At 40.0% G+C, this 27,760-nt stretch overlaps 1 protein-coding gene across 1 annotated transcript; it reads right to left on the reverse strand.

Annotated features, from left to right (window-relative positions):
- Nucleotides 1–20,633: 20,633 nt before the first annotated feature.
- On the reverse strand, nt 20,634–21,713 carry LOC123318282 (cyclin-dependent kinase 1-like). The gene has a single exon (XM_044904901.1). It carries the CDS (start codon nt 21,711–21,713, stop codon nt 20,634–20,636), a length of 1,080 nt encoding a protein of 359 aa, XP_044760836.1.
- Nucleotides 21,714–27,760: the final 6,047 nt, after the last annotated feature.

Raw genomic sequence — 27,760 nt, forward strand, 5'->3', positions numbered from 1 at the left:
GTTCGCCAACCATCGCTGTAGAAGGATCAAGAGACGAGATAAGCGTCGGATACATATAAACTCGGCCACTCAGTATTTGGAAAGGTGTAAATGGGAATCTCCCATCAAATCTGACGGAGTTCTCGAAATGAATTAAATCCTTATCGAGACGATGCCACAGACATCTCAGCTCATCGTCAGAGTAGATATCCTGATGGATCTTCTCAGGAATAGGAATTCCATTCAGTGTATGGATGAAGGCGTATTTCATGATCAATAATTTCATTTTCGAATTTCCTCTCTTGATAGCCAGCTCGAACGGATTCAAATTCTGCTTGTTCAGCATGTACAATCTTGCCCCATGTCGCAGAAGACAAGCTGCCATTGGCAGGTTCCCATAGGAGACTGCTTTGTGCAAAGGCGTCTCGCTGGCCATGTTTATCGCGTTTACGTCTATGCCACGTTCTGTGAGGATATATGTTGCTTCTTTGTAAATCTCCGGTTTCACATTCGTCAGCATCGCTAGGCAATGCAGACAATTGTTCAGTTTGAAATCGGTGTTGCTGGCATCGCTGGTGTTATCTAGAAGTAGCCTGATCAATCAGCAGCAGCAGGGCGTTCCCCCTTATATCAATGGCATCTAAGTCGACGTTATATTTGAGAAGTTCTTCAATGCATTCTTTTCTCTTTTCACTGCTATCATTCACCATGTGGATAGGCTTGGAACCGTCGCATGTTTCTGCTTCAACATTGGCACCATTAGTCACCAGGGTTTCAACCAGATGGAGATGCCTAAATTGTATAGCCAGGTGGAGGGGGGTAACCTTTTTCGAGTCAGTGGCATTGACATTAGCTCCTTCTCGTAATAAAAACAGGACTTTCTCCAAATTTCCCGTTTCGACAGCCACATGAAGATCGGTTTTCTGAGGATCCTCAATATTTTCTTTTGGAATATTGATGGTCTGTAAAGAATTTAAGAGAAATTAGGCGATTGTTATGAAGTTAATACTTATATATCAGGTTTTGTGAACAACAAAAATTCAGTCGGTCTATACAGGATGAATCTGTGACTCTTACAAATATTTAAACAATATATTATCGAGGTGAAAAGAAACATTTTTTTATACCATTTTTTTCGATTCAGCCCTGATAAAAAGATATAGCCATTTTGAGTTTTCATAATAAGCCATAGAGAAACAAGATTCCCTTCAGAATAAAAGCAGAATCTTTGACACTACACATATATGGTTCTTTCAAATAGAATTGCAATCAGTCAAATCAGTTCATGGTACGTAATGGTCATAATGGAAAAACTGGAGATGTAGGTGATATTTTGTGTTTAAAAAAGATTCATCAAATAAATGATAAACTATATTGCGAAATTCATTTCATTCGATAAAACCTTTAGTGAGAGAAAATTTTTTTCATCAGCGTGTATCTTTTAAACCGAGCCGATTCGGAAAAAATGGTTCAGGAAAAAAATGTTTTTTTTGACCTCAAGAATATACTGTTAAAATGTTTGTACGAATCAAAGATTCCGCGTATACAAGAATTTTCAAGAATCATTGCAAATCTCTTTACAGAAAACTTTTATGCACTTACCATTTTGCGAGAATTGTGGTGTCTTGTTTTATTCTCTCTTCGCGACATATTTCAGGTTTTAAACACACTGTAGATTAAAAATTTTAACTGTACTGACACGATTGAAAAACGAAGCACAACTGTACAAAGACACCCATTTACGTTCATTTATATACTCGTAGGAATGGCTAGGTACGTAATTTTTTTCTGAGAACCGTAAGATGACCACCGAAATTTCTGCCCCCTTTCAAAATCTCAAACTACCTGACAAATGACAGTTAATGTTTATTTGCCAATTGGGGATAACGACCCTGTAATAATTTTGGGATGGGACTTAACTTTTCGGTTAATTTGAATTGAGATTAGGAAGGGGGCATTAAGGAATGTTTTTCTTGAATTGAAATTATTCCGAGAATTTTTATCACAAATATATTTATGGAACTGTTGTGCGAAACTGGGTATAACGGCCCTGTAATAATTTTGGGATGGGACTTAACTTTTCGGTTAATTTGAATTGAGATTAGGAAGGGGGCAATAAGGAATGTTTTTCTTAAATTGAAATTATTCCGAGAATTTTCATCAGAAATATATTTATGGAACTGTTGTGCGAAACTGGGTATAACAACCCTGTAATAATTTTGGGATGGGACTTAACTTTTCGGTTAATTTGAATTGAGATTAGGAAGGGGGCAATAAGGAATGTTTTTCTTAAATTGAAATTATTCCGAGAATTTTTATCAGAAATATATTTATGGAACTGTTGTGCGAAACTTTCTAAATGCACAGTGACATGCAAGGAGAGGGCATTTGTAATTAGGTATCCTGTATTTTTAACTTGATCGGATCCGTAATTTTATAAATATTGGGATTTTTGAAGGGATCAAACAGCGCAGTATCTGGATGGGGTTTTGACTTTGAACAAGCAAAAAACCCTGACTTTGCTCCTAACATTTTTACCCTGAAACGTTCTAACACACTTTGAAAAATATGAACCCTTAATTCTTATCGAAATGTTTCAATCCTTTTTTCCTTATTGTTATTCTTCCTTCAGGTCATCCTAAGTTGGTCGTATGAAATAATAATGAATATAAACACATTTTCGATAAGCTGCACTCGTGATAACCTACAAGGTATAACATTTTCCTCCGGTTAAAAATAGACGTCAAGGTAGCTTCCATCGAAAAGGAAACTCAAAGGCAGTATCGGCAGGCGACCAAGCTGATAACAGCCACAAATCTTCGGATATCCTCACAGAATTCAATCTCTCATCCGTTCCTTCCACTCCACCTTTCACTGTCTTGCTTCAAGACATCGTCAAAAACGGACGGACTCTACTTACCTTCACAAGGCCGGGCGATGTACGTTTCCACGAGATACATCTATTTGTTTGTCAGCAGCTAATTGTCGTATCCTCATATTGTGTGCGTTTACCTCTTAAACTCATATGACCCGTCGTGCCCGTTCGGAGTTATGGTCTTCGAGAAAGCTTTCTCGGATTTTCAGCCTGCCGGTGGTATGTGGCCATGTATGTAGTTAATGTGGTCGATTGGCACACGTTCGAAATTGGCGAAATGCCTTCCGACACCCTCGGTTTGACTGTCGGTACCGGTTTAGGGGTGAGTGTCCTCGCTGGTATCTTGTCCGGGGTCTGTTTCATCATCGGATACAGGAGCAGGATTGGCAGAAAAAGGTAAATAAAATTGTATAGAATACGGAATCTTTAACTTGAACGGGAGTGGCAGTCGGCCGATTATTGTCACGTATACAATTTTATTTACCTTTTTTTGCCAATCCTGCTCCTGTATCCGATGATGAAACAGACCCCGGACAAGATACCAGCGAGGACACTCACTCGGTGAAATCCTGAATTTTTCTTCCATTTAATGTGTCTTGTTTCGTTCAAAACCTTCCCGAGAGAACTTAAAAAATAAGTTATAAATAAAGTCAATGTACAGTTAACTTTCATTAGAATTGGGATTTTCAGGATGTGCATTAATTTTTTACGCAGTGTATTTTAACGATGAATTTATTAACAGAAAAAAAGCATTCTTTAAATCGATATATACATTAATATAAACACAATTATTATTTACAATCCTCTCATATGGGACTTTGGTCGAATAATTGGTAAACCGATTGTGGTGAAATCCTTCCTTTCTGAATATATATCTTTAATTCTCCTGACTGTAAGCTCCCAGGTTTCCAAAACCTCGTCGAAGAAGGCTGATCGTGGTTCGCCAACCATCGCTGTAGAAGGATCAAGAGACGAGATAAGCGTCGGATACATATAAACTCGGCCACTCAGTATTTGGAAAGGTGTAAATGGGAATCTCCCATCAAATCTGACGGAGTTCTCGAAATGAATTAAATCCTTATCGAGACGATGCCACAGACATCTCAGCTCATCGTCAGAGTAGATATCCTGATGGATCTTCTCAGGAATAGGAATTCCATTCAGTGTATGGATGAAGGCGTATTTCATGATCAATAATTTCATTTTCGAATTTCCTCTCTTGATGGCCAGCTCGAACGGATTCAAATTCTGCTTGTTCAGCATGTCCAATCTTGCCCCGTGTCTTAGAAGACAAGCTGCCATTGGCAGGTTCCCATAGGAGACTGCTTTGTGCAAAGGCGTCTCGCTGGCCATGTTTATCGCGTTTACGTCTATGCCACGTTCTGTGAGGATATATGTTGCTTCTTTGTAAATCTCCGGTTTCACATTCGTCAGCATCGCTAGGCAATGCAGACAATTGTTCAGTTTGAAATCGGTGTTGCTGGCATCGCTGGTGTTATCTAGAAGTAGCCTGATCAATTCAGGACTAGGCCATTTTTTAGCCATCAGCAGCAGCAGGGTGTTCCCCCTTATATCAATGGCATCTAAGTCGACGTTATATTTGAGAAGTTCTTCAATGCATTCTTTTCTCTTTTCACTGCTATCATTCACCATGTGGATAGGCTTGGAACCGTCGCATGTTTCTGCTTCAACATTGGCACCATTAGTCACCAGGGTTTCAACCAGATGGAGATGCCTAAATTGTATAGCCAGGTGGAGGGGGGTAACCTTTTTCGAGTCAGTGGCATTGACATTAGCTCCTCCTCGTAATAAAAACAGGACTTTCTCCAAATTTCCCGTTTCGACAGCCACATGAAGATCGGTTTTCTGAGGATCCTCAATATTTTCTTTTGGAATATTGATGGTCTGTAAAGAATTTAAGAGAAATTAGGCGATTGTTATGAAGTTAATACTTATATATCAGGTTTTGTGAACAACAAAAATTCAGTCGGTCTATACAGGATGAATCTGTGACTCTTACAAATATTTAAACAATATATTATCGAGGTGAAAAGAAACATTTTTTTATACCATTTTTTTCGATTCAGCCCTGATAAAAAGATATAGCCATTTTGAGTTTTCATAATAAGCCATAGAGAAACAAGATTCCCTTCAGAATAAAAGCAGAATCTTTGACACTACACATATATGGTTTTTTCAAACAGAATTGCAATCAGTCAAATCAATTCATGGTACGTAATGGTCATAATGGAAAAACTGGAGATGTAGGTGATATTTTGTGTTTAAAAAAGATTCATCAAATAAATGATAAACTATATTGCGAAATTCATTTCATTCGATAAAACCTTTAGTGAGAGAAAATTTTTTTCATCAGCGTGTATCTTTTAAACCGAGCCGATTCGGAAAGAATGGTTCAGGAAAAAAATGTTTTTTTTGACCTCAAGAATATACTGTTAAAATGTTTGTACGAATCAAAGATTCCGCGTATACAAGAATTTTCAAGAATCATTGCAAATCTCTTTACAGAAAACTTTTATGCACTTACCATTTTGCGAGAATTGTGGTGTCTTGTTTTATTCTCTCTTCGCGACATATTTCAGGTTTTAAACACACTGTAGATTAAAAATTTTAACTGTACTGACACGATTGAAAAACGAAGCACAACTGTACAAAGACACCCATTTACGTTCATTTATATGTATACTCGTAGGAATGGCTAGGTACGTAATTTTTTTCTGAGAACCGTAAGATGACCACCGAAATTTCTGCCCCCTTTCAAAATCTCAAACTACCTGACAAATGACAGTTAATGTTTATTTGCCAATTGGGGATAACGACCCTGTAATAATTTTGGGATGGGACTTAACTTTTCGGTTAATTTGAATTGAGATTAGGAAGGGGGCATTAAGGAATGTTTTTCTTGAATTGAAATTATTCCGAGAATTTTTATCACAAATATATTTATGGAACTGTTGTGCGAAACTGGGTATAACGGCCCTGTAATAATTTTGGGATGGGACTTAACTTTTCGGTTAATTTGAATTGAGATTAGGAAGGGGGCAATAAGGAATGTTTTTCTTAAATTGAAATTATTCCGAGAATTTTCATCAGAAATATATTTATGGAACTGTTGTGCGAAACTGGGTATAACGGCCCTGTAATAATTTTGGGATGGGACTTAACTTTTCGGTTAATTTGAATTGAGATTAGGAAGGGGGCAATAAGGAATGTTTTTCTTAAATTGAAATTATTCCGAGAATTTTTATCAGAAATATATTTATGGATTTGTTGTGCGAAACTTTCTAAATGCACAGTGACATGCAAGGAGAGGGCATTTGTAATTAGGTATCCTGTATTTTTAACTTGATTGGATCCGTAATTTTATAAATATTGGGATTTTTGAAGGGATCAAACAGCGCAGTATCTGGATGGGGTTTTGACTTTGAACAAGCAAAAAACCCTGACTTTGCTCCTAACATTTTTACCCTGAAACGTTCTAACACACTTTGAAAAATATGAACCCTTAATTCTTATCGAAATGTTTCAATCCTTTTTTCCTTATTGTTATTCTTCCTTCAGGTCATCCTAAGTTGGTCGTATGAAATAATAATGAATATAAACACATTTTCGATAAGCTGCACTCGTGATAACCTACAAGGTATAACATTTTCCTCCGGTTAAAAATAGACGTCAAGGTAGCTTCCATCGAAAAGGAAACTCAAAGGCAGTATCGGCAGGCGACCAAGCTGATAACAGCCACAAATCTTCGGATATCCTCACAGAATTCAATCTCTCATCCGTTCCTTCCACTCCACCTTTCACTGTCTTGCTTCAAGACATCGTCAAAAACGGACGGACTCTACTTACCTTCACAAGGCCGGGCGATGTACGTTTCCACGAGATACATCTATTTGTTTGTCAGCAGCTAATTGTCGTATCCTCATATTGTGTGCGTTTACCTCTAAAACTCATATGACCCGTCGTGCCCGTTCGGAGTTATGGTCTTCGAGAAAGCTTTCTCGGATTTTCAGCCTGCCGGTGGTATGTGGCCATGTATGTAGTTAATGTGGTCGATTGGCACACGTTCGAAATTGGCGAAATGCCTTCCGACACCCTCGGTTTGACTGTCGGTACCGGTTTAGGGGTGAGTGTCCTCGCTGGTATCTTGTCCGGGGTCTGTTTCATCATCGGATACAGGAGCAGGATTGGCAGAAAAAGGTAAATAAAATTGTATAGAATACGGAATCTTTAACTTGAACGGGAGTGGCAGTCGGCCGATTATTTTCACGTATACAATTTTATTTACCTTTTTTTGCCAATCCTGCTCCTGTATCCGATGATGAAACAGACCCCGGACAAGATACCAGCGAGGACACTCACTCGGTGAAATCCTGAATTTTTCTTCCATTTAATGTGTCTTGTTTCGTTCAAAACCTTCCCGAGAGAACTTAAAAAATAAGTTATAAATAAAGTCAATGTACAGTTAACTTTCATTAAAATTGGGATTTTCAGGATGTGCATTAATTTTTTACGCAGTGTATTTTAACGATGAATTTATTAACAGAAAAAAAGCATTCTTTAAATCGATATATACATTAATATAAACACAATTATTATTTACAATCCTCTCATATGGGACTTTGGTCGAATAATTGGTAAACCGATTGTGGTGAAATCCTTCCTTTCTGAATATATATCTTTAATTCTCCTGACTGTAAGCTCCCAGGTTTCCAAAACCTCGTCGAAGAAGGCTGATCGTGGTTCGCCAACCATCGCTGTAGAAGGATCAAGAGACGAGATAAGCGTCGGATACATATAAACTCGGCCACTCAGTATTTGGAAAGGTGTAAATGGGAATCTCCCATCAAATCTGACGGAGTTCCCGAAATGAATTAAATCCTTATCGAGACGATGCCACAGACATCTCAGCTCATCGTCAGAGTAGATAACCTGATGGATCTTCTCAGGAATAGGAATTCCATTCAGTGTATGGATGAAGGCGTATTTCATGATCAATAATTTCATTTTCGAATTTCCTCTCTTGATAGCCAGCTCGAACGGATTCAAATTCTGCTTGTTCAGCATGTCCAATCTTGCCCCATGTCGCAGAAGACAAGCTGCCATTGGCAGGTTCCCATAGGAGACTGCTTTGTGCAAAGGCGTCTCGCTGGCCATGTTTATCGCGTTTACGTCTATGCCACGTTCTGTGAGGATATATGTTGCTTCTTTGTAAATCTCCGGTTTCACATTCGTCAGCATCGCTAGGCAATGCAGACAATTGTTCAGTTTGAAATCGGTGTTGCTGGCATCGCTGGTGTTATCTAGAAGTAGCCTGATCAATTCAGGACTAGGCCATTTTTTAGCCATCAGCAGCAGCAGGGCGTTCCCCCTTATATCAATGGCATCTAAGTCGACGTTATATTTGAGAAGTTCTTCAATGCATTCTTTTCTCTTTTCACTGCTATCATTCACCATGTGGATAGGCTTGGAACCGTCGCATGTTTCTGCTTCAACATTGGCACCATTAGTCACCAGGGTTTCAACCAGATGGAGATGCCTAAATTGTATAGCCAGGTGGAGGGGGGTAACCTTTTTCATTCATATATATATATATATATATATATATATATATATATATATATATATATATATATATATATATATATATATATATATATATATATATATATATATATATATATATATATATATATATATATATATATATATATATATATATATATATATATATATATATATATATATATATATATATATATATATATATATATATATATATATATATGACTAACGTTGAGTTCCAAGACATTTTGTACATATGGAAAGAGCATATACATCCGATTGTATATCGGTTCATTTTACCATATATTAGTTCGAGAAAGCTTTGGTTACATCAAACTCAATATACTCATTGTTGTTCAACTTTTATATCAATTTTTGCATACAATGTCTAGTTCCAAGACATTGTCTTAAAAAGTTGTTTAATGTTGATTGCCTAGATTTCCTCATTTTGAATAATTATACATGGTGGACATGTGTTGATTATATGTCCTGAAGTAATAAACTTAGTAGAAAATGTTAGGATACGAAATTTCTCCTACTATGAAAAAAATTAAGAATGAATTATTTACTTTGAAGTCCTAACCACACAAAGTTCCTTTCTTCAACGGCCTTAGGTACCTTTTTATTATTGAATATTTTTTCGTCACAATTCTGATTGGTATTGATTAAACTTATCTTATTTCAAATCAATCAGTTTCCGAGATAGCGAATTCCAAAAATTACTCATCGCATGTCCGGCTTCGAAAAAATAATTAGGTAGGCTCCGTGTCGAAACAACACCCTGTATATCATTATACATAATTTTCAAAACGAGCCTCTATTACACATGCTCTGTAAGTACGTGACTGTCCGCTCAACATTTGAAACCCCTTTTTCAACTACATTTGATTTCTACCGATTGCCCTGAAACGTGTAGCAAATCTTCAGATTCGGTGACAGTACAATGTACAATTATCTTCGTGTGATGGAAAGACTCGGTTAGTTGAACACAGTATATGGTGACTTGTCTTTTCTCATAACTGCCTCAATTAAGATATAAAGTGAAGGAGCTCGATTGTTCAGTTCAGGATGAGGCCGAGATTTAAGATGATCCTAGATTGATCTGACCGAACTGAACTGAAATGTCAAAATCAATCTAGGATAAACTTTAATAAGGAACTGAACAACTGGGCCTATTCATGTAGAGTTTCGGATTTTGCGAGAATCTACTACTTTTTCTTCAAAACAACAACTGCGCTGAAGGAAATGTGATTGACTCTTAGCGACACATAATATCAACCATCTAAACTCCTTAGTCTGTACAATTTTTTTTGAACTCTCATTATACTATGTAGCAGTCTGATACTGAAATCCGTCATTTGACAAAATGAGTTGTCAGTTCATAGACTGACCAACATTTTCGAAAGCTATTGATCTATTAATTAAATCGTTCTATAAATGGTCCTTAATTGACAGTCGTATTGTGAACAACGATATGCAGCGGATTATCTAAACACGAAATAAATTCTGAAATGTTTCGGATCATGAGGTTAATTGAATAAGTATCTTTTTCGTATCATTTGTTGAACTTCATTATTCTAAATATTCTTCAATGAATGAAAATATAAGATCAACACACATAATTTTTTGATTTATTCGTCATCAAATCATTAAATAAATCGTTTCTCGAAAAGTTTCGAGTCTTGAGGCAAATAGAATATTGAATTATTTACATCATTACTTGCCGAACTTCAAAGTTCTGAATGAATTAAAAAATGAACTTGACAATATACGAGACAGTTTTCGCAAGAGTTTCAATGAAATCTGAAAACTTTCATCATTCTGGAGCATTCCGGACATCAATAATTCTCGAATCATCCATGGCATAAATTCAATTTTATCCAATATAACACGCAAAACGAAATGTTACTCGAACGCATCTTGAGCAATTCGTTCCTAAAAAGCTCGAATCAGGTAGAAAAGTTTGAACCCTTCTTATCAGCATTAACACGTGTTTTGCAGTAAACAGATGCCGATTTCATTTCGGGCAACTTTCATATCAATTTTTGCATGCAATGTCTAGTTCCAAGACCTTGCCTAAAAAAGTTGTTTAATGTTGATTGCCTAGATTTCCTCATTTTGAATAATTATACATGGTGGACATGTGTTGATTAAATGTCCTGAAGTAATAAACTTAGTAGAAAATGTTAGGATACGAAATTTCTCCTACTATGAAAAAAATTAAGAATGAATTATTTACTTTAAAGTCCTAACCACATAAAGTTCCTTTCTTCAACGGCCTTAGGTACCTTTTTATTATTGAATATTTTTTCGTCACAATTCTGATTGGTATTGATTAAACTTATCTTATTTCAAATCAATTAGTTTCCGAGATAGCGAATTCCAAAAATTACTCATCGCATGTCCGGCTTCAAAAAAATAATTAGGTAGGCTCCGTGTCGAAACAACACCCTGTATATCATTATACATAATTTTCAAAACGAGCCTCTATTACACCTGCTCTGTAAGTACGTGACTGTCCGCTCAACATTTGCAACCCCTTTTTCAACTACATTTGATTTCTACCGATTGCCCTGAAACGTGTAGCAAATCTTCAGATTCGGTGACAGTACAATGTACAATTATCTTCGTGTGATGGAAAGACTCGGTTAGTTGAACACAGTATATGGTGACTTGATCAGTCTTTTCTCATAACTGCCTCAATTAAGGTATAAAATGAAGGAGCTCGGATAGTAAAATTTAGTGAGCCACGAAAAAACCAAATCGAAGATGGACGCGCCATAAGATGGCGTTTTACATAGTCCATTTGCACAATTCCATCGTCATTTCCCAATGACGATCTGAATATTTTATTCTCACAACTCGCTCAGTTTTGGTATATACAGGGTAAGTCAAAAATGTGTACCGAGCTTTCTGGGGGTGATAGTACATTGAAAAGTAAGTATAGTCTGATATAAACTCCTAGTCCAAAATGCATATTGAGGTAGATATATCCTTCCAAAGTTGATAAAATTAATTTCTCCGCATAACTTTTAAACGGTTGAAGTTTCGTGCATAAATGTATGTTGTTGAAATACATTTTTTTATTACACTTCTATATTTCTGTCTGATATTGTTAGAAAGTGTTCTTAGAGGGTGAATCATAATATTTTTGGTACTTCTTTCATTATATTCGTTTTGTTGAAAAAAATAGAAGCATTCGGTGGAGCGAAGAAAATTACATGAAAAAGGTACTCTTCTCCAAATACAAAAAATCGAACCGTTTTCGAGATATTTGAGTTCTTGTTGTCACATGATGTCAGCAGATTCATTCATCGCGAGATCCATCGATGACGATGTTTTAGCAGGCCATGAACAATTCTGATATCGATTGAAATTTATTTTGGGAGGATTTTGCATCTCTTCACAAACCTTTTAGGGCTTTCACTCCCAATCTCTGAGACAGAATCAATTAAAAACGAAATCAACGATTTGCTCCTGCGTGAATTCTTGCACTAATTTGTCAGGAGCAAATTAACTAGAAAAAATTGTTGCCTGACAATGAACTCAAAATAAATAACGTTGAAACTATAATTCTTCGTAACGTTTCGGAGTCTATATCAGACTCCTTCATCAGACGAAAAAATCTACTTTTGAAAATCTTCTGGAATTGTCGCTTTTTGTCTGACATTAATTGTCAACACACAGAAACAGAGACTGCACAGAAATGTTGATTCATTTAATTTTGAAATTACCGGATGACAGTTCCTTCTTCAATGAATTGATCCAAATATGATCTATTCCTACCGAACAATTTGCCAAATTATTATCCTGATCTAATAGAATACACGTAGACTCTTTAATTTTTCGTTTATAATGGTCTGGTTCTGTCATTAAAATTTTTGTGTTGTCCCAATCCATCATGTGGTCTCCCGTATTAGAACAAATGTGATCTGCGATTTGCGATCGATTAATTTCTCTATTTTTAATATTATTTTTATGTTCGCGTTTTCTTATTTCTAGAGGTCTGGACGTTTCACCTGTATAAGTTTTACCACAAATACAGGGTATGTTGTAAATACAATTTTTTGATTTTTGTTTTTCGTTCAAAGGTTTAGTTTTTGTTAATATAGATCTTAAATCATTTTGCGTTTTAAAAACAGTTCGTATGTTGAACTTCGAACCGATTCTTTTTTCCTTATTGTTATTCTTCCTTGTTTTATTCTCTCTTCGCGACATATTTCAGGTTTTAAACACACTGTAGATTAAAAATTTTAACTGTACTGACACGATTGAAAAACGAAGCACAACTGTACAAAGACACCCATTTACGTTCATTTATATACTCGTAGGAATGGCTAGCTACGTAATTTTTTTCTGAGAACCGTAAGATGACCACCGAAATTTCTGCCCCCTTTCAAAATCTCAAACTACCTGACAAATGACAGTTAATGTTTATTTGCCAATTGGGGATAACGACCCTGTAATAATTTTGGGATGGGACTTAACTTTTCGGTTAATTTGAATTGAGATTAGGAAGGGGGCATTAAGGAATGTTTTTCTTGAATTGAAATTATTCCGAGAATTTTTATCACAAATATATTTATGGAACTGTTGTGCGAAACTGGGTATAACGGCCCTGTAATAATTTTGGGATGGGACTTAACTTTTCGGTTAATTTGAATTGAGATTAGGAAGGGGGCATTAAGGTATGTTTTTCTTGAATTGAAATTATTCCGAGAATTTTTATCAGGAATATATTTATGGAACTGTTGTGCGAAACTGGGTATAACGGCCCTGTAATAATTTTGGGATGGGACTTAACTTTTCGGTTAATTTGAATTGAGATTAGGAAGGGGGCAATAAGGAATGTTTTTCTTAAATTGAAATTATTCCGAGAATTTTTATCAGAAATATATTTATGGAACTGTTGTGCAAAACTGGGTATAACGGCCCTGTAATAATTTTGGGATGGGACTTAACTTTTCGGTTAATTTGAATTGAGATTAGGAAGGGGGCATTAAGGAATGTTTTTCTTGAATTGAAATTATTCCGAGAATTTTTATCAGGAATATATTTATGGAACTGTTGTGCGAAACTGGGTATAACGGCCCTGTAATAATTTTGGGATGGGACTTAACTTTTCGGTTAATTTGAATTGAGATTAGGAAGGGGGCAATAAGGAATGTTTTTCTTAAATTGAAATTATTCCGAGAATTTTTATCAGAAATATATTTATGGAACTGTTGTGCGAAACTGGGTATAACGGCCCTGTAATAATTTTGGGATGGGACTTAACTTTTCGGTTAATTTGAATTGAGATTAGGAAGGGGGCAATAAGGAATGTTTTTCTTAAATTGAAATTATTCCGAGAAGTTTTATCAGAAATATATTTATGGAACTGTTGTGCGAAACTTTCTAAATGCACAGTGACATGCAAGGAGAGGGCATTTGTAATTAGGTATCCTGTATTTTTAACTTGATTGGATCCGTAATTTTATAAATATTGGGATTTTTGAAGGGATCAAACAGCGCAGTATCTGGATGGGGTTTTGACTTTGAACAAGCAAAAAACCCTGACTTTGCTCCTAACATTTTTACCCTAAAACGTTCTAACACACTTTGAAAAATATGAACCCTTAATTCTTATCGAAATGTTTCAATCCTTTTTTCCTTATTGTTATTCTTCCTTCAGGTCATCCTAAGTTGGTCGTATGAAATAATAATGAATATAAACACATTTTCGATAAGCTGCACTCGTGATAACCTACAAGGTATAACATTTTCCTCCGGTTAAAAATAGACGTCAAGGTAGCTTCCATCGAAAAGGAAACTCAAAGGCAGTATCGGCAGGCGACCAAGCTGATAACAGCCACAAATCTTCGGATATCCTCACAGAATTCAATCTCTCATCCGTTCCTTCCACTCCACCTTTCACTGTCTTGCTTCAAGACATCGTCAAAAACGGACGGACTCTACTTACCTTCACAAGGCCGGGCGATGTACGTTTCCACGAGATACATCTATTTGTTTGTCAGCAGCTAATTGTCGTATCCTCATATTGTGTGCGTTTACCTCTAAAACTCATATGACCCGTAGTGCCCGTTCGGAGTTATGGTCTTCGAGAAAGCTTTCTCGGATTTTCAGCCTGCCGGTGGTATGTGGCCATGTATGTAGTTAATGTGGTCGATTGGCACACGTTCGAAATTGGCGAAATGCCTTCCGACACCCTCGGTTTGACTGTCGGTACCGGTTTAGGGGTGAGTGTCCTCGCTGGTATCTTGTCCGGGGTCTGTTTCATCATCGGATACAGGAGCAGGATTGGCAGAAAAAGGTAAATAAAATTGTATAGAATACGGAATCTTTAACTTGAACGGGAGTGGCAGTCGGCCGATTATTGTCACGTATACAATTTTATTTACCTTTTTTTGCCAATCCTGCTCCTGTATCCGATGATGAAACAGACCCCGGACAAGATACCAGCGAGGACACTCACTCGGTGAAATCCTGAATTTGTCTTCCATTTAATGTGTCTTGTTTCGTTCAAAACCTTCCCGAGAGAACTTAAAAAATAAGTTATAAATAAAGTCAATGTACAGTTAACTTTCATTAGAATTGGGATTTTCAGGATGTGCATTAATTTTTTACGCAGTGTATTTCAACGATGAATTTATTAACAGAAAAAAAGCATTCTTTAAATCGATATATACATTAATATAAACACAATTATTATTTACAATCCTCTCATATGGGACTTTGGTCGAATAATTGGTAAACCGATTGTGGTGAAATCCTTCCTTTCTGAATATATATCTTTAATTCTCCTGACTGTAAGCTCCCAGGTTTCCAAAACCTCGTCGAAGAAGGCTGATCGTGGTTCGCCAACCATCGCTGTAGAAGGATCAAGAGACGAGATAAGCGTCGGATACATATAAACTCGGCCACTCAGTATTTGGAAAGGTGTAAATGGGAATCTCCCATCAAATCTGACGGAGTTCTCGAAATGAATTAAATCCTTATCGAGACGATGCCACAGAAATCTCAGCTCATCGTCAGAGTAGATATCCTGATGGATCTTCTCAGGAATAGGAATTCCATTCAGTGTATGGATGAAGGCGTATTTCATGATCAATAATTTCATTTTCGAATTTCCTCTCTTGATGGCCAGCTCGAACGGATTCAAATTCTGCTTGTTCAGCATGTCCAATCTTGCCCCATGTCGCAGAAGACAAGCTGCCATTGGCAGGTTCCCATAGGAGACTGCTTTGTGCAAAGGCGTCTCGCTGGCCATGTTTATCGCGTTTACGTCTATGCCACGTTCTGTGAGGATATATGTTGCTTCTTTGTAAATCTCCGGTTTCACATTCGTCAGCATCGCTAGGCAATGCAGACAATTGTTCAGTTTGAAATCGGTGTTGCTGGCATCGCTGGTGTTATCTAGAAGTAGCCTGATCAATTCAGGACTAGGCCATTTTTTAGCCATCAGCAGCAGCAGGGTGTTCCCCCTTATATCAATGGCATCTAAGTCGACGTTATATTTGAGAAGTTCTTCAATGCATTCTTTTCTCTTTTCACTGCTATCATTCACCATGTGGATAGGCTTGGAACCGTCGCATGTTTCTGCTTCAACATTGGCACCATTAGTCACCAGGGTTTCAACCAGATGGAGATGCCTAAATTGTATAGCCAGGTGGAGGGGGGTAACCTTTTTCGAGTCAGTGGCATTGACATTAGCTCCTTTTCGTAATAAAAACAGGACTTCCTCCAAATTTCCCGTTTCGACAGCCACATGAAGATCGGTTTTCTGAGGATCCTCAATATTTTCTTTTGGAATATTGATGGTCTGTAAAGAATTTAAGAGAAATTAGGCGATTGTTATGAAGTTAATACTTATATATCAGGTTTTGTGAACAACAAAAATTCAGTCGGTCTATACAGGATGAATCTGTGACTCTTACAAATATTTAAACAATATATTATCGAGGTGAAAAGAAACATTTTTTTATACCATTTTTTTCGATTCAGCCCTGATAAAAAGATAAAAAAAAGAAAGCCATTTTGAGTTTTCATAATGAGCCATAGAGAAACAAGATTCCCTTCAGAATAAAAGCAGAATCTTTGACACTACACATATATGGTTCTTTCAAACAGAATTGCAATCAGTCAAATCAGTTCATGGTACGTAATGGTCATAATGGAAAAACTTGAGATGTAGGTGATATTTTGTGTTTAAAAAAGATTCATCAAATAAATGATAAACTATATTGCGAAATTCATTTCATTCGATAAAACCTTTAGTGAGAGAAAATTTTTTTCATCAGCCTGTATCTTTTAAACCGAGCCGATTCGGAAAAAATGGTTCAGGAAAAAAATGTTTTTTTTGACCTCAAGAATATACTGTTAAAATGTTTGTACGAATCAAAGATTCCGCGTATACAAGAATTTTCAAGAATCATTGCAAATCTCTTTACAGAAAACTTTTATGCACTTACCATTTTGCGAGAATTGTGGTGTCTTGTTTTATTCTCTCTTCGCGACATATTTCAGGTTTTAAACACACTGTAGATTAAAAATTTTAACTGTACTGACACGATTGAAAAACGAAGCACAACTGTACAAAGACACCCATTTACGTTCATTTATATACTCGTAGGAATGGCTAGGTACGTAATTTTTTTCTGAGAACCGTAAGATGACCACCGAAATTTCTGCCCCCTTTCAAAATCTCAAACTACCTGACAAATGACAGTTAATGTTTATTTGCCAATTGGGGATAACGACCCTGTAATAATTTTGGGATGGGACTTAACTTTTCGGTTAATTTGAATTGAGATTAGGAAGGGGGCATTAGGGAATGTTTTTCTTGAATTGAAATTATTCCGAGAATTTTTATCACAAATATATTTATGGAACTGTTGTGCGAAACTGGGTATAACGGCCCTGTAATAATTTTGGGATGGGACTTAACTTTTCGGTTAATTTGAATTGAGATTAGGAAGGGGGCAATAAGGAATGTTTTTCTTAAATTGAAATTATTCCGAGAATTTTTATCATTTTGTAACGCGCGTTTCTCGGAGAAGCCTTAATCTCGAGCGCCAGCTATTCTTTTCAATAGGAAGAATAGCAAACCTACCAGAGTAGCTGCTAGCCAGAGACAGAGCTCGGTGTTGTCTAGGGTAGTAGCGACAACGAAGAAGTCAAAATCGAACTAAAGTTTATTCACAACTTCGGAAACCAATTACAAGGGAGACATGTGCGATACAAAATATGAGTGATTCTATCAGTGAAAACACATTCGGGAAATCTTATCCGGTCACGAGCACTTTATGAAATTTGTACCGGGTGTAGTGAAAAATTAACGGTTCAATAAAAATGCGCCAACCAAAACTGACGAATGCTAAGGACTTGCTATACGGTATCGGTGTGTAGTTGTATTTCTCCGGGAATGAAACACAATAAGGGCGGATCTGTTCGAGACTTTTATTCGCTGCCCCAAGGGTTATAGCACACCATGATTGACAGCGAAGAAAATGTCTATTTTTAACGCAACTACGGGATTTCACTGACTACGTGCGGTATCTCTTATTCTCTGCCCCAAGGGTTATAGCACACCATGATTGACAGAAAAGAAGAGATTTCGGATTTAACACTTATGACGCGGAACGCGGACAGGGTAAAGAACGATAAAATACAACAGGAAACGATACAGTACAGCAGTGTCAAAGTTAAAGAAGTAACGGCGTAGGTCTAACAAAGAAACTGAACGGTACAGACGGGGACCTACCTCCTTTGTTTCAAGCACTCGAAACTCAAAGGATTTAAAAGAAAAACTAAAAAATTAACTCTAAGCACTGATGCAAATAACACAAAATGACTATTCTTCAACGGCGAAAGAATACCGAAAATTAAATGAATTTATAACAGAAGTCACTACGTTAGCAAGCGAAAAAAATCGAAAATACTGAAGCGAAAGGAAGGCACTGAAGTAAAATTCAAAAGTCAGCCGACGAACTGAAGTAACAGTCGAAAAGTCGAAAAGTGATCGTCGCGGGGGGAAAATTTGCTTTTATAGGCATATCCCCTCCCACGGTAAAAATCTGAAAATTCCAGAATACGACAAGACTGAAAAACGTCGTCAGCTCCGGTTTATCGCATATCAACAGATGAAAAACGTTGAAATCTTCAGCGGCATGTAAGAAAAACAACGTGAGATACAGATAAGCGGTTTTTTACATTTACTCTGCCCGTCGGAATGAACGTACGGAATATTCGAGAATTAAAATATTTTCAAAGACGGAAATTTAAAACGAAAAAATTCACTAAGATGAACTTCAATTTTCCTCGGAAAACTGGGGTTCATTACACCACCTCCACCTCGGAAGAAATTAACTTACGATGAAATAGTGAGTTTAATTTCACGACTCTATCTACCCCTAGTACCTTACTTTCGCGCGCGCCACCTGTACTCGTGACCAGTTCACAACACAATCAAGTACTTATTCCTCTCTATGGTTGGAAAGGGTAGTTCCAATGCGCACGCAGAAACGTCAGCGTCAGTCATTTCGGCGCAGGTCTCCGCCATCTTGTCAAAGCACCTTGTTCAGCGTTCCGTGGACACATGATGTGGGTATTTAATAGTGGAAAATCTTCTTTCTCAATGTGGAAATTCATCTTCATCGCTGGTCGGAAACGTGCCATGCTTCATCCTTCCGGTGAGTACCTAATTTAACTGTGTTTGGCGGGTGTTTGAATTCCATCGTGGTTTTGTAGGTTACCCAGGAATCGTGGGAGCTGCAACAGGTGGAAAGCCTCCAACAGCTCGACGTGGGGGCTCAATGGGCTGGTGTGACCCGGCTGTACGGACGTTGAGACTCTCGGATCCGGTATGAGACTTGCAGGTGGGTAATTTCTAACAATAAACTCTCCAATCTTCATCGTTCTTCGTGGTCAACTTTTCTTCTTGGAACGGTTTTTCTCTGTATTCTGCTTTCAGGTAGACGGTGTTTTCTTCAGGTAAACAGTGTTAAATTGACGGTACAATAATTTCGATTCGGTTCAGGACAGAAATTGGTTAGATCTATTGGATTAATAGACGGATATACTCAGTTGCAAGGTGAAACAGTATCCTTTATTGGTATTCCTTACATAAATAACAGATTTTTCGGACAGTTTTAACAGGTTTGATTTATAATTGCATGTTGAACGGATGAAAATCTGTAGATACGGTATTTCGGTCAACGGTGGTGCCTGTACGGAATTTGAACGGAATTGTTACGGTGTAATCGGTTATAACTAAGTTAGTGACGGGCTTCAGTTGTACGTGATTTCTCCTTGCTATTGTCCTTGGCCTCACGGAGTTCTCGACATCTTGGACAGGCACGGAGGGCTAACTCCCTACTGGTTGGCATACGGAACTTGTTCGATTTCTTACGGGGCGGTTCGGATTGGGTGGATGCGCTGGGGATATCACATTGGACGGCAGCCTCGCGTTGACGGTGATGAGACTGACAAGTACAATTTCTGGTTAATGTACCTAGCAGGCCGCAACTGCTGCAGAAGAGAATCGGGGTACCGGTGCAGTGTGCTCGACTGTGCTCCCCTTGGCCACATCTCCAACACATATTAGGGCGAAGTTCTAAATAGACATTGGGCCCCATTGTGCCAACTGTACGTACTCGGGCTGGAATCTTGGTTGTTATTTGACGGTTATCTGGACGGTTGTTATGTCGATGGCTGTCATGTTGACGATTATCCGGTTGTTTGGCAATCTTCCCCTTGTTTATGAAATAACGTTTATCTTGCTTATTTCTCTTTTCAGCTGGAATGTCTATCTCCATTGCATTCTGTCTCTGAGTCGGAACAGCCGCCTGTTGTAGTTCCTGCTTCCTGGGTGATGATGTGGAACGGTCGGTGACAGCGGAAGAGGTGTTTGGTTTGGGGCGACCAAATGCTTTGAGTGCCCCCAACGGCAACGGCACAGGACGGGGAGGAGATTCCGGTTCCTGGTCTTTTAATGGCTCGACAAGACCCAGCTCCTCGTCCAGTCGTTCCAGAAAGTCTGAGTCGCTCATGTTGCCGTCAGACGGTATTCTGAAAAGAGGTAAGATCATTATTACCTGGTATTTTCATTTCTATACGGTGAACACACGGTTTGACTGGCGCAAATTTCTCTCTTTTTTTTTTTTTTTTTTTTTTCAGGAAGATAATTCTTACGGTTTCAATCCACTGGCACCCAGAGACGGTGGGCAGTGCCGGAGGGAAACCTGAGCTTCAGCCGGAGCCGGCGTTTGCCCTTGACGGTGGTTGGTATCAGGGCGATGACCTCAGTCCGAAGACTGGGTGACCACAGACGGGGGTTCGGTTGAGCCTGGATTTTGGATGCTATTCTTGACGGCAAAATCAGTGTCTTCCCTGGTGCTGGCGGTTCCTGTGGGACGGGAGACAGTTGGGGTGGTGGCGTTAACGGAGCAATTGGTGGAAGCGGTGCTGGTCTCAGTGTGGACACCGGTATCAGTGGGGGTGGCTGAGCTACGGTTTCAACTAACAGGACGGTATCGGTTCCAGGCCACTCCCACTGTGCAGCAGGTCTCCGGTGGGACGGGTTATCCTGGAGCAAACCTTCGATATACCATCGGACGGGGAATCTCAACCGCTCCATCTCCGCACGGTATTTGTCGTCCAGGGATGAGGCCCAATGCTGTTCCTCCTCACCCTGACGGCACGGTAGGCCGGTCGCCACCTCTACGGCCACTAACCCCAACGCCCACAGGTCGACGGACGTGTCATACGGCTCTAGCCTGCGCTGTTCCGGTGCCCAGTACACCATGGTTCCTGCTGGCTCGGTAAGCAGGGGTTGGGCGGTGGTGAGTGTTTCGGCCAACCCAAAATCTGCTAGCAGGAATCGGCACCGGCGGCGTAAGATGTTGGCTGGCTTGATATCTCGGTGTACTATTTGCCGACGATGACACTCCGTCACGGCTGCTGCTAACTGCCGCATCACGCGGAAGAACCGAGACGGCTGGTTCCTCGGCCCTTCTCGACGCAGGAAGGCATTTAGGTCCTCGTCGCACAGAGGCATTACCATAAAAAGGTAGTCTCCCTCTATGATGGCCTCTTGCAGGGGTATTATATTTGTATGTTCTAGGGACCTGAGTATGTCGACTTCCTGGATGGCGTGGTGAGTCAACATAGTCCTTTTCACCGCCACTGCTTGGCCGTGTCGTTGGCCTCTATAGACACGCCCAAAACTGCCTTCTCCCAAGATCTCCCCCAGGTGTAAATGTTCCATCTGAAACATGTTAACTAGACACCTTTTGTCTTACGGAACACTGGTTCTGGTTGGCCGAGCAACTACAGTTATTCAGATCAACAGGTAAACGGAAAATAATAATATAATCGGTAACGGAAAAATTATATACATATGTATATTCGGTAACGGAAAAATAATATATATTCGGTAACGGATAAAAACATAACGGATTTCCTCCTTTCAGAGGTTATTTCTATAGAACGGTTAACGGATCATGTCAATAATATTATTATGCATGAAATGGTTTTAAATCTTTAATGTGTATGTTAGTGATTTTTCTACCCTCTGTATCTTTCAGGTCATAGACGACAGGTGAAACGACTTTAACAACGGTGAACGGACCGGAAAACTTCGGAGCCAACTTGGCGGCGAAACTGTCAACGGCAGAGGATAAAGGACGGTCCCGGCGTAGAACTTTATCTCCCACATGGTATCGGATTTCTCTTCGTCGAAGATTGTAGTGGTGAGCCTGTTGTTGGAACGCACGGTATAATTTAGTACGGACGAACTCATAAGCCTCCTGGAGATGTTTGATCTGTTGAGTACGGTAAGTCATATCTCTATTTTCTTCTTCTGTACGGTTGGATTCTCCGTTCATTTCTTCATTGTGGGGGTTTGTCGAATAAATCGCCCTCGAGACTTCTAGTTCCCTTCCATAATTTAAAAATGCCGGTGTAAATCCAGTAGACTCCTGTTTAGCGGTGTTGATGGCAAACGTTAACTCTCCTATCTTTTCATCCCAGGTTCGTTGATCGGCTTCACAAAACTTTGCTATCATGGTCTTTAGGGTACGGTTAGCTCTTTCTACAGGGTTGCACTGAGGAGTATACGGTGGTGTGAAACGGTGAGCGATGTTCAGCTCTCGGAGACTGTTCTTGAATAGTCTGCTGTCAAATTGTACTCCATTGTCGGATATTACTAGTTTTGGGCAACCGTATTTCAGGATGACTTGTTCGTAGAGGGCCGAATAAACAGTTTTGGCGGTAGCTTTCCGCAACGGACGACACTCTACCCACTTTGTGAACCGGTCTTGCATTACCACGATGTAGGAGTTTCCCTTCTTTGACCGTGGCAATGGTCCTACAATGTCTGTGGATACTTCTTTGAACGGCGCATCCGCCATTCGGTGTGGTTGCATCTTACCAGGGGTTTTCTGTTGCGAAACTTTGTACTTTTGGCACGATGTGCAGTTCCTCACGTATTTCGCAATGTCTCTAAACATCCCTGGCCAGTAATAATTTCTGGCTATCCGTGCAATCGTCTTAGCAATCCCCATGTGACCTGCTAGTTCTGAGTCGTGGTTTTCCTGCAGTACTTCTGTTCGCTGTTCGGATGGTACACAGAGTTTCCAGGGTTGGCCGGTTCCATCTTCTGTGAAGTCGGATGAGTCCCAGAAATGTCGCAACAGTTTTCCATTTTCAACGACGTAGTCAGGAAAATTTGCTGGGTCTTTTTCCACCTCCTGTAACTTTTTGTTGTACCATTTGCACTGGGTTGTTTCTATCTCGGACAAACATACGGAATCTAGGGACGGCAACGGGTTTCGGGACAGGCTGTCGGCTACTTTGTTCATCGATCCTTTACGGTACTGGACTTCGAAGTCGAATTGCTGAAGGAAAACGGCCCATCGAGCAATTCTTCCGGACGGTGACTTGATGGAGTTTAGCCATCTCAGACTCATGTGATCGGAAATTACTGTGAAATGGAATCCTTCTAGGTACGGTCGCAGTTTCTCTATGGAAAATACTATGGCGAGACATTCCTTTTCTGACACTGAGTAATTTTTCTCTGCGGGGTTTAATGTTCGGCTCACATAGGCGATTACTCTCTCCTCTCCATCGATCACTTGTGTTAGGGCACCTCCAAGGCCCATGTCACTGGCGTCGGTTTGCAGAACGAACGGTTGGGTGAAGTCTGGACAAGCCAGTATCGGAGATTCTGTGAGTTTTTGTTTCAGAAGCTCGAAGGCCTTCTGCTGGTCTTCTCCCCATTTCCAACGGTGTTTCTTCTGCAGTAATCGAGTCAACGGGGAAACTAAATCGGAGAAGTTCTCTATGAAACGACGGTACCAGCTGGCAACTCCAAGAAATCGACGCAGTTCTCGGACGGTTTTCGGTATTGGTAAAGACACTATCGAAGAAACTTTGTCGGGATCGGTACAAATGCCATCGGAGGTGACGACATGTCCAAGGTATTTTAGGGATTTTCGCACAAAGTCACACTTGTCGGGGTTGAGACGAAGATTAGCTTCTCTCAACCGTCGGAATACTTCTCTCAAGTTCTCCAGGTGCTCCTCGAAAGTTTCCCCCAGGACAACTATATCGTCCAGGTAAGCGAACGCTTCCGGTTCCATTTCTGGGCCAATGACGGTGTCTAGGAACCTCTGGAAGGTGGCTGGGCTTGCATGTAAACCGAACGGCATCACGGTGAACTGGAACAGTCCCCTTCCCGGAACTGTGAAGGCAGTAATCGGACGGCTCTCCTTTGCTAATGGTATCTGCCAGTATCCTTGTTTCAGGTCCAGTGTGGAGATGTACTTCGCTCTTCGGAGTTTATCCAGAATCCCAGAAATGTACGGCAAAGGGTATGCATCTTTCACAGACACCTGGTTAACAGCACGGAAGTCGATGCAGAAACGGTATTTTCCGTCTTTCTTCTTGACCAATACAACAGGTGAACTCCACGGTGACTTGGAGGGTTCAATCACTCCCTCAGCCAACATACGGTCCACTTCCTGATTGAAGATCTCCTGCATTTTCGGATTTAGGGGTCGGTACCGTTGTTTGATCGGTTCGGTGCCCGGTTTCAGTTTGATCTTGTGTTCAATCAGGTCGGTTGTACCATACAGGTCTTCGAACTTCTTTAATTCTTCGGTCAGAAATGCCTCCAGTTCTTGTTTCTGAGATTCTGTCAGTTCCAATAGGTGTTCTTCGGCGGTGTGAACCTCTGCGGTGGTTTCGACGGGAGCCATCGGCTTCGAGATCAGTCGGCCTTCCAGAAAGCACTCGGCGGTACTAAGATTCACGGAAAACTTGAAAGTCGACAGAACATCCATCCCCAGAATAATGTCTACCGGTAAGCTTGGTACCAGTAAGAATTTCAAATCAGGCAGTATGTATTCGGAAATTTGCACGGTGGTGGTGTACAGTTTCGGCGTGACGGTGGTTTTTCCGTTCGCTATTACTGCAAAACTGTTGTGCATTGTTTGTCCTGTGATTCCTTTACTTTCACACCGATCGGAAACGGCTTGACTGCAAAAACTCCTGGTCGCTCCTGTATCTATCAGTGCTCGGAAGTGTTCGCCGGCTATTTTGACCTCTATTAACGGTCGGTTATCATTACAGGTGGTCGGTGTCAGTGGAGTCAAGATTCCGGGAGATGTGGTCGACTCCGTCTCCAATCTCCCCTTTAGTTTTCCGAACACGGGCAGTCTCGTGAGAGAATGTTTTCCCTCTGACATCGCGAACAGAATATTTTTGGTGGCCTGCGACATTCTCGACGCATGTGGCCATATCCACCACATCGGAAACACTGTGTCTGGAAGGACACTCTCCTCCCTGATGATGACTGGGTCCGGTCAGCGTGGTTGTTTTCGACTTGACGACGGGGTGGCGGTGTTGAATTTCCGGATCTACCTTCGGACCTGTCTCCAGAAGTTGGACGGTGTGATTCCTGTTGCCGGACTATTGACTCTCTGGATCGGTGTGACTTTGGACGGCTTTCCCCCTGCGGAGAAAGTCGTGTCTGGTTGGCTTGCGTCGGCGGGGCTGATTCCCTGTGATCGGTTGTTTGATGAACCTGTTCTCCGGTATCCACAGAAAAACTCGCCTGATATCGGTTCAGTTGGCGGGGAGTGTACGTTAAGTGAGGTTCCTCCACGAAGCCTGGTTTTGAGGGTGGCCGGGTGTACTGGCTCATCTGCCATTGGACCAGTTCAAAAACTTTTCCTTTACGGAGAAGTTCATCATACGTCTTGGTCTCCTGGAAGGCCAAGGCCTGTTGTAAGGGCGGAATCAACCTTTGTCGGATGAGTCGGATCTGCTCCACCTCGGATGGTTTTGTATAGGTGAGCTTTTGGAATAAGTTCTGCATCCGGGTAACATACAGAAGCAGCTTTTCTTCAGGTCCTTGTGTTCGTCTTTTTATTTCCTCCAACAGATTCTCCTCGTAGTTGACAGGCAGAAATGCTTCTTTCAGTTGGTTGGAAAAATCTTCCCAGTCCTCGAAAGTACCTCTCCTGGGAATGAACCAATCCCTTGCATCCTTGCGTAGTAATTCATAAACTGATTCAAAAACTTGTTCCAGGGACACTTTACGGGATTCAGCCAGCCTCTCCACTTCTTCAAGGAATCCGGTCACACTTCCAGTGCCATCAAAGGAAATGTTCCATCTGTGTACTGGGACAGTCGGTATTGTTGATCGGGACTCCGGTTCTGATCTGGCAGGCGTTGTGATAATAGGTCGGTCAGGATTTATCCAAGGTGCAGGTAAGTGTGGAAAAGACACCCTTCGGGTAGAATTAATCCATCTACCCTGTGTCAGACCCTCAGGTGTTGTTGTTCTACAGTCCTGTGACTGCGTGAGAGGTATCGCTGGTAACTGTCGCAGTAATGCTGTACATGTCTGCCTTGTCTCATTCATGACCTGTTCTAATGTTGGATTCCTTACAGGTGTTCCAGTATGTGAGACATCGACCGCTACAGGAGGATCGACACCATCTCCCAAGTCGATAAGCGATGGCTCTCGGAGCCCTGAAATCCGTTCCGGTTGGATCGGTGACACACCAGGTGAACTGGGCACCTCCACATCTAAGAGAGACTTCTGATGTCGGTTAGATGTCTGCAGCTGTTCACGATTGCTCTTTTTACGTAGCTCCTCTAGTGTTTCCAACGCCTTAGCTGTAGTTGCCTTCATTTGTCCAACTAGATGTAACTGTGTTGTGTCTGCAGTAACAATAAAGTCCAGCCTTCCTTGTATGTGTATTAATCGGGTGTAAATTCGCGAAAATTCGTTAGCCGCATTCTCATGATTGAAGTTCTGAAGGGATTCCACTAAATCGGTGAGTTTATTTTGACAAATCTCAATCTCCGAGGCGGGATTTAATGACGCTGGGGGTAATAGAGGTTCATTAGACTGAAGTACTTGTCGTAGTAGACTCCGTTTAGTCATCACAGTACCCGGTATCGATTGTCCCCTCAGTTGTAATTCGTATGTAAGTTCATCACTGAGTAACCGGTTCACATCCATGTTCGACATATTATTTTCAACTAAGTCCGATTCAGAACGCACCAATATTTCCCAATCCGTTTAAGTTCTAAGTCCAACCCGGTAAGTTAATCGTTAGCTAACCTACTCACTTAAGTTCGAAGTGGGTATCGGTGTAACCCCAAAAAAAAAAAATAAAGTCTAAGTCCCGGTGTATCAGAAAAAAAAAATCCAAGTTCAAGTCCCGGCGCACTAAAATAATCTAAGTCCCGATGTATCACACTAAAAATTTTACAAGTTCAACGTTACTCGAAAAAAATGTCAATCAGTCCCACTAAAGTTCGAAAATATTCGCGAAATACCGCACACACTCGCAAGTCGTTTCGTATAGTCCGGAAAATTTTCCGAAATTCGAATCGCACCAGAACGCACAGGTTAGATTCCAAATAGTTTTTCAAGTTCAATATCCAGAAAATAAATAGCAATAGGTTTCAGAAAAATCAGCAATAATTGGTAAGTTTCAACAGTACAGGTCGAAAGAAAATATAAAACAGGTAGACAAGTTATCAACAGGGTAATAGGTGATTCGCTGTTAAACTGATAGGTAAATCAAACCTATTAAATTTTACCAATTGCGACAATAAATTTTCAATGTTCGGAAATTCACTCACCTTCAATACGAAATTAAAACAGTTCAATTCAATAAATCAGAAATAATAAGAAATCTGAAATAATCTTCACTGATATAAAGACGCAACAACAGTTCAGTTTTCAATAACTCAATAAAGTAATCGGCAAAAGGAATAATCACAAATTAATCAAATTATTTC

This window comes from Coccinella septempunctata, chromosome 8 (assembly GCF_907165205.1).
Source record: "Coccinella septempunctata chromosome 8, icCocSept1.1, whole genome shotgun sequence".
NCBI lineage: Eukaryota > Metazoa > Arthropoda > Insecta > Coleoptera > Coccinellidae > Coccinella > Coccinella septempunctata.

Bases quoted from the DNA above. Each gene is read 5' to 3' on its own strand.
- LOC123318282 (XM_044904901.1), bottom strand. From the start codon at position 21,713: ATGTTTCAGATGGAACATTTACACCTGGGGGAGATCTTGGGAGAAGGC.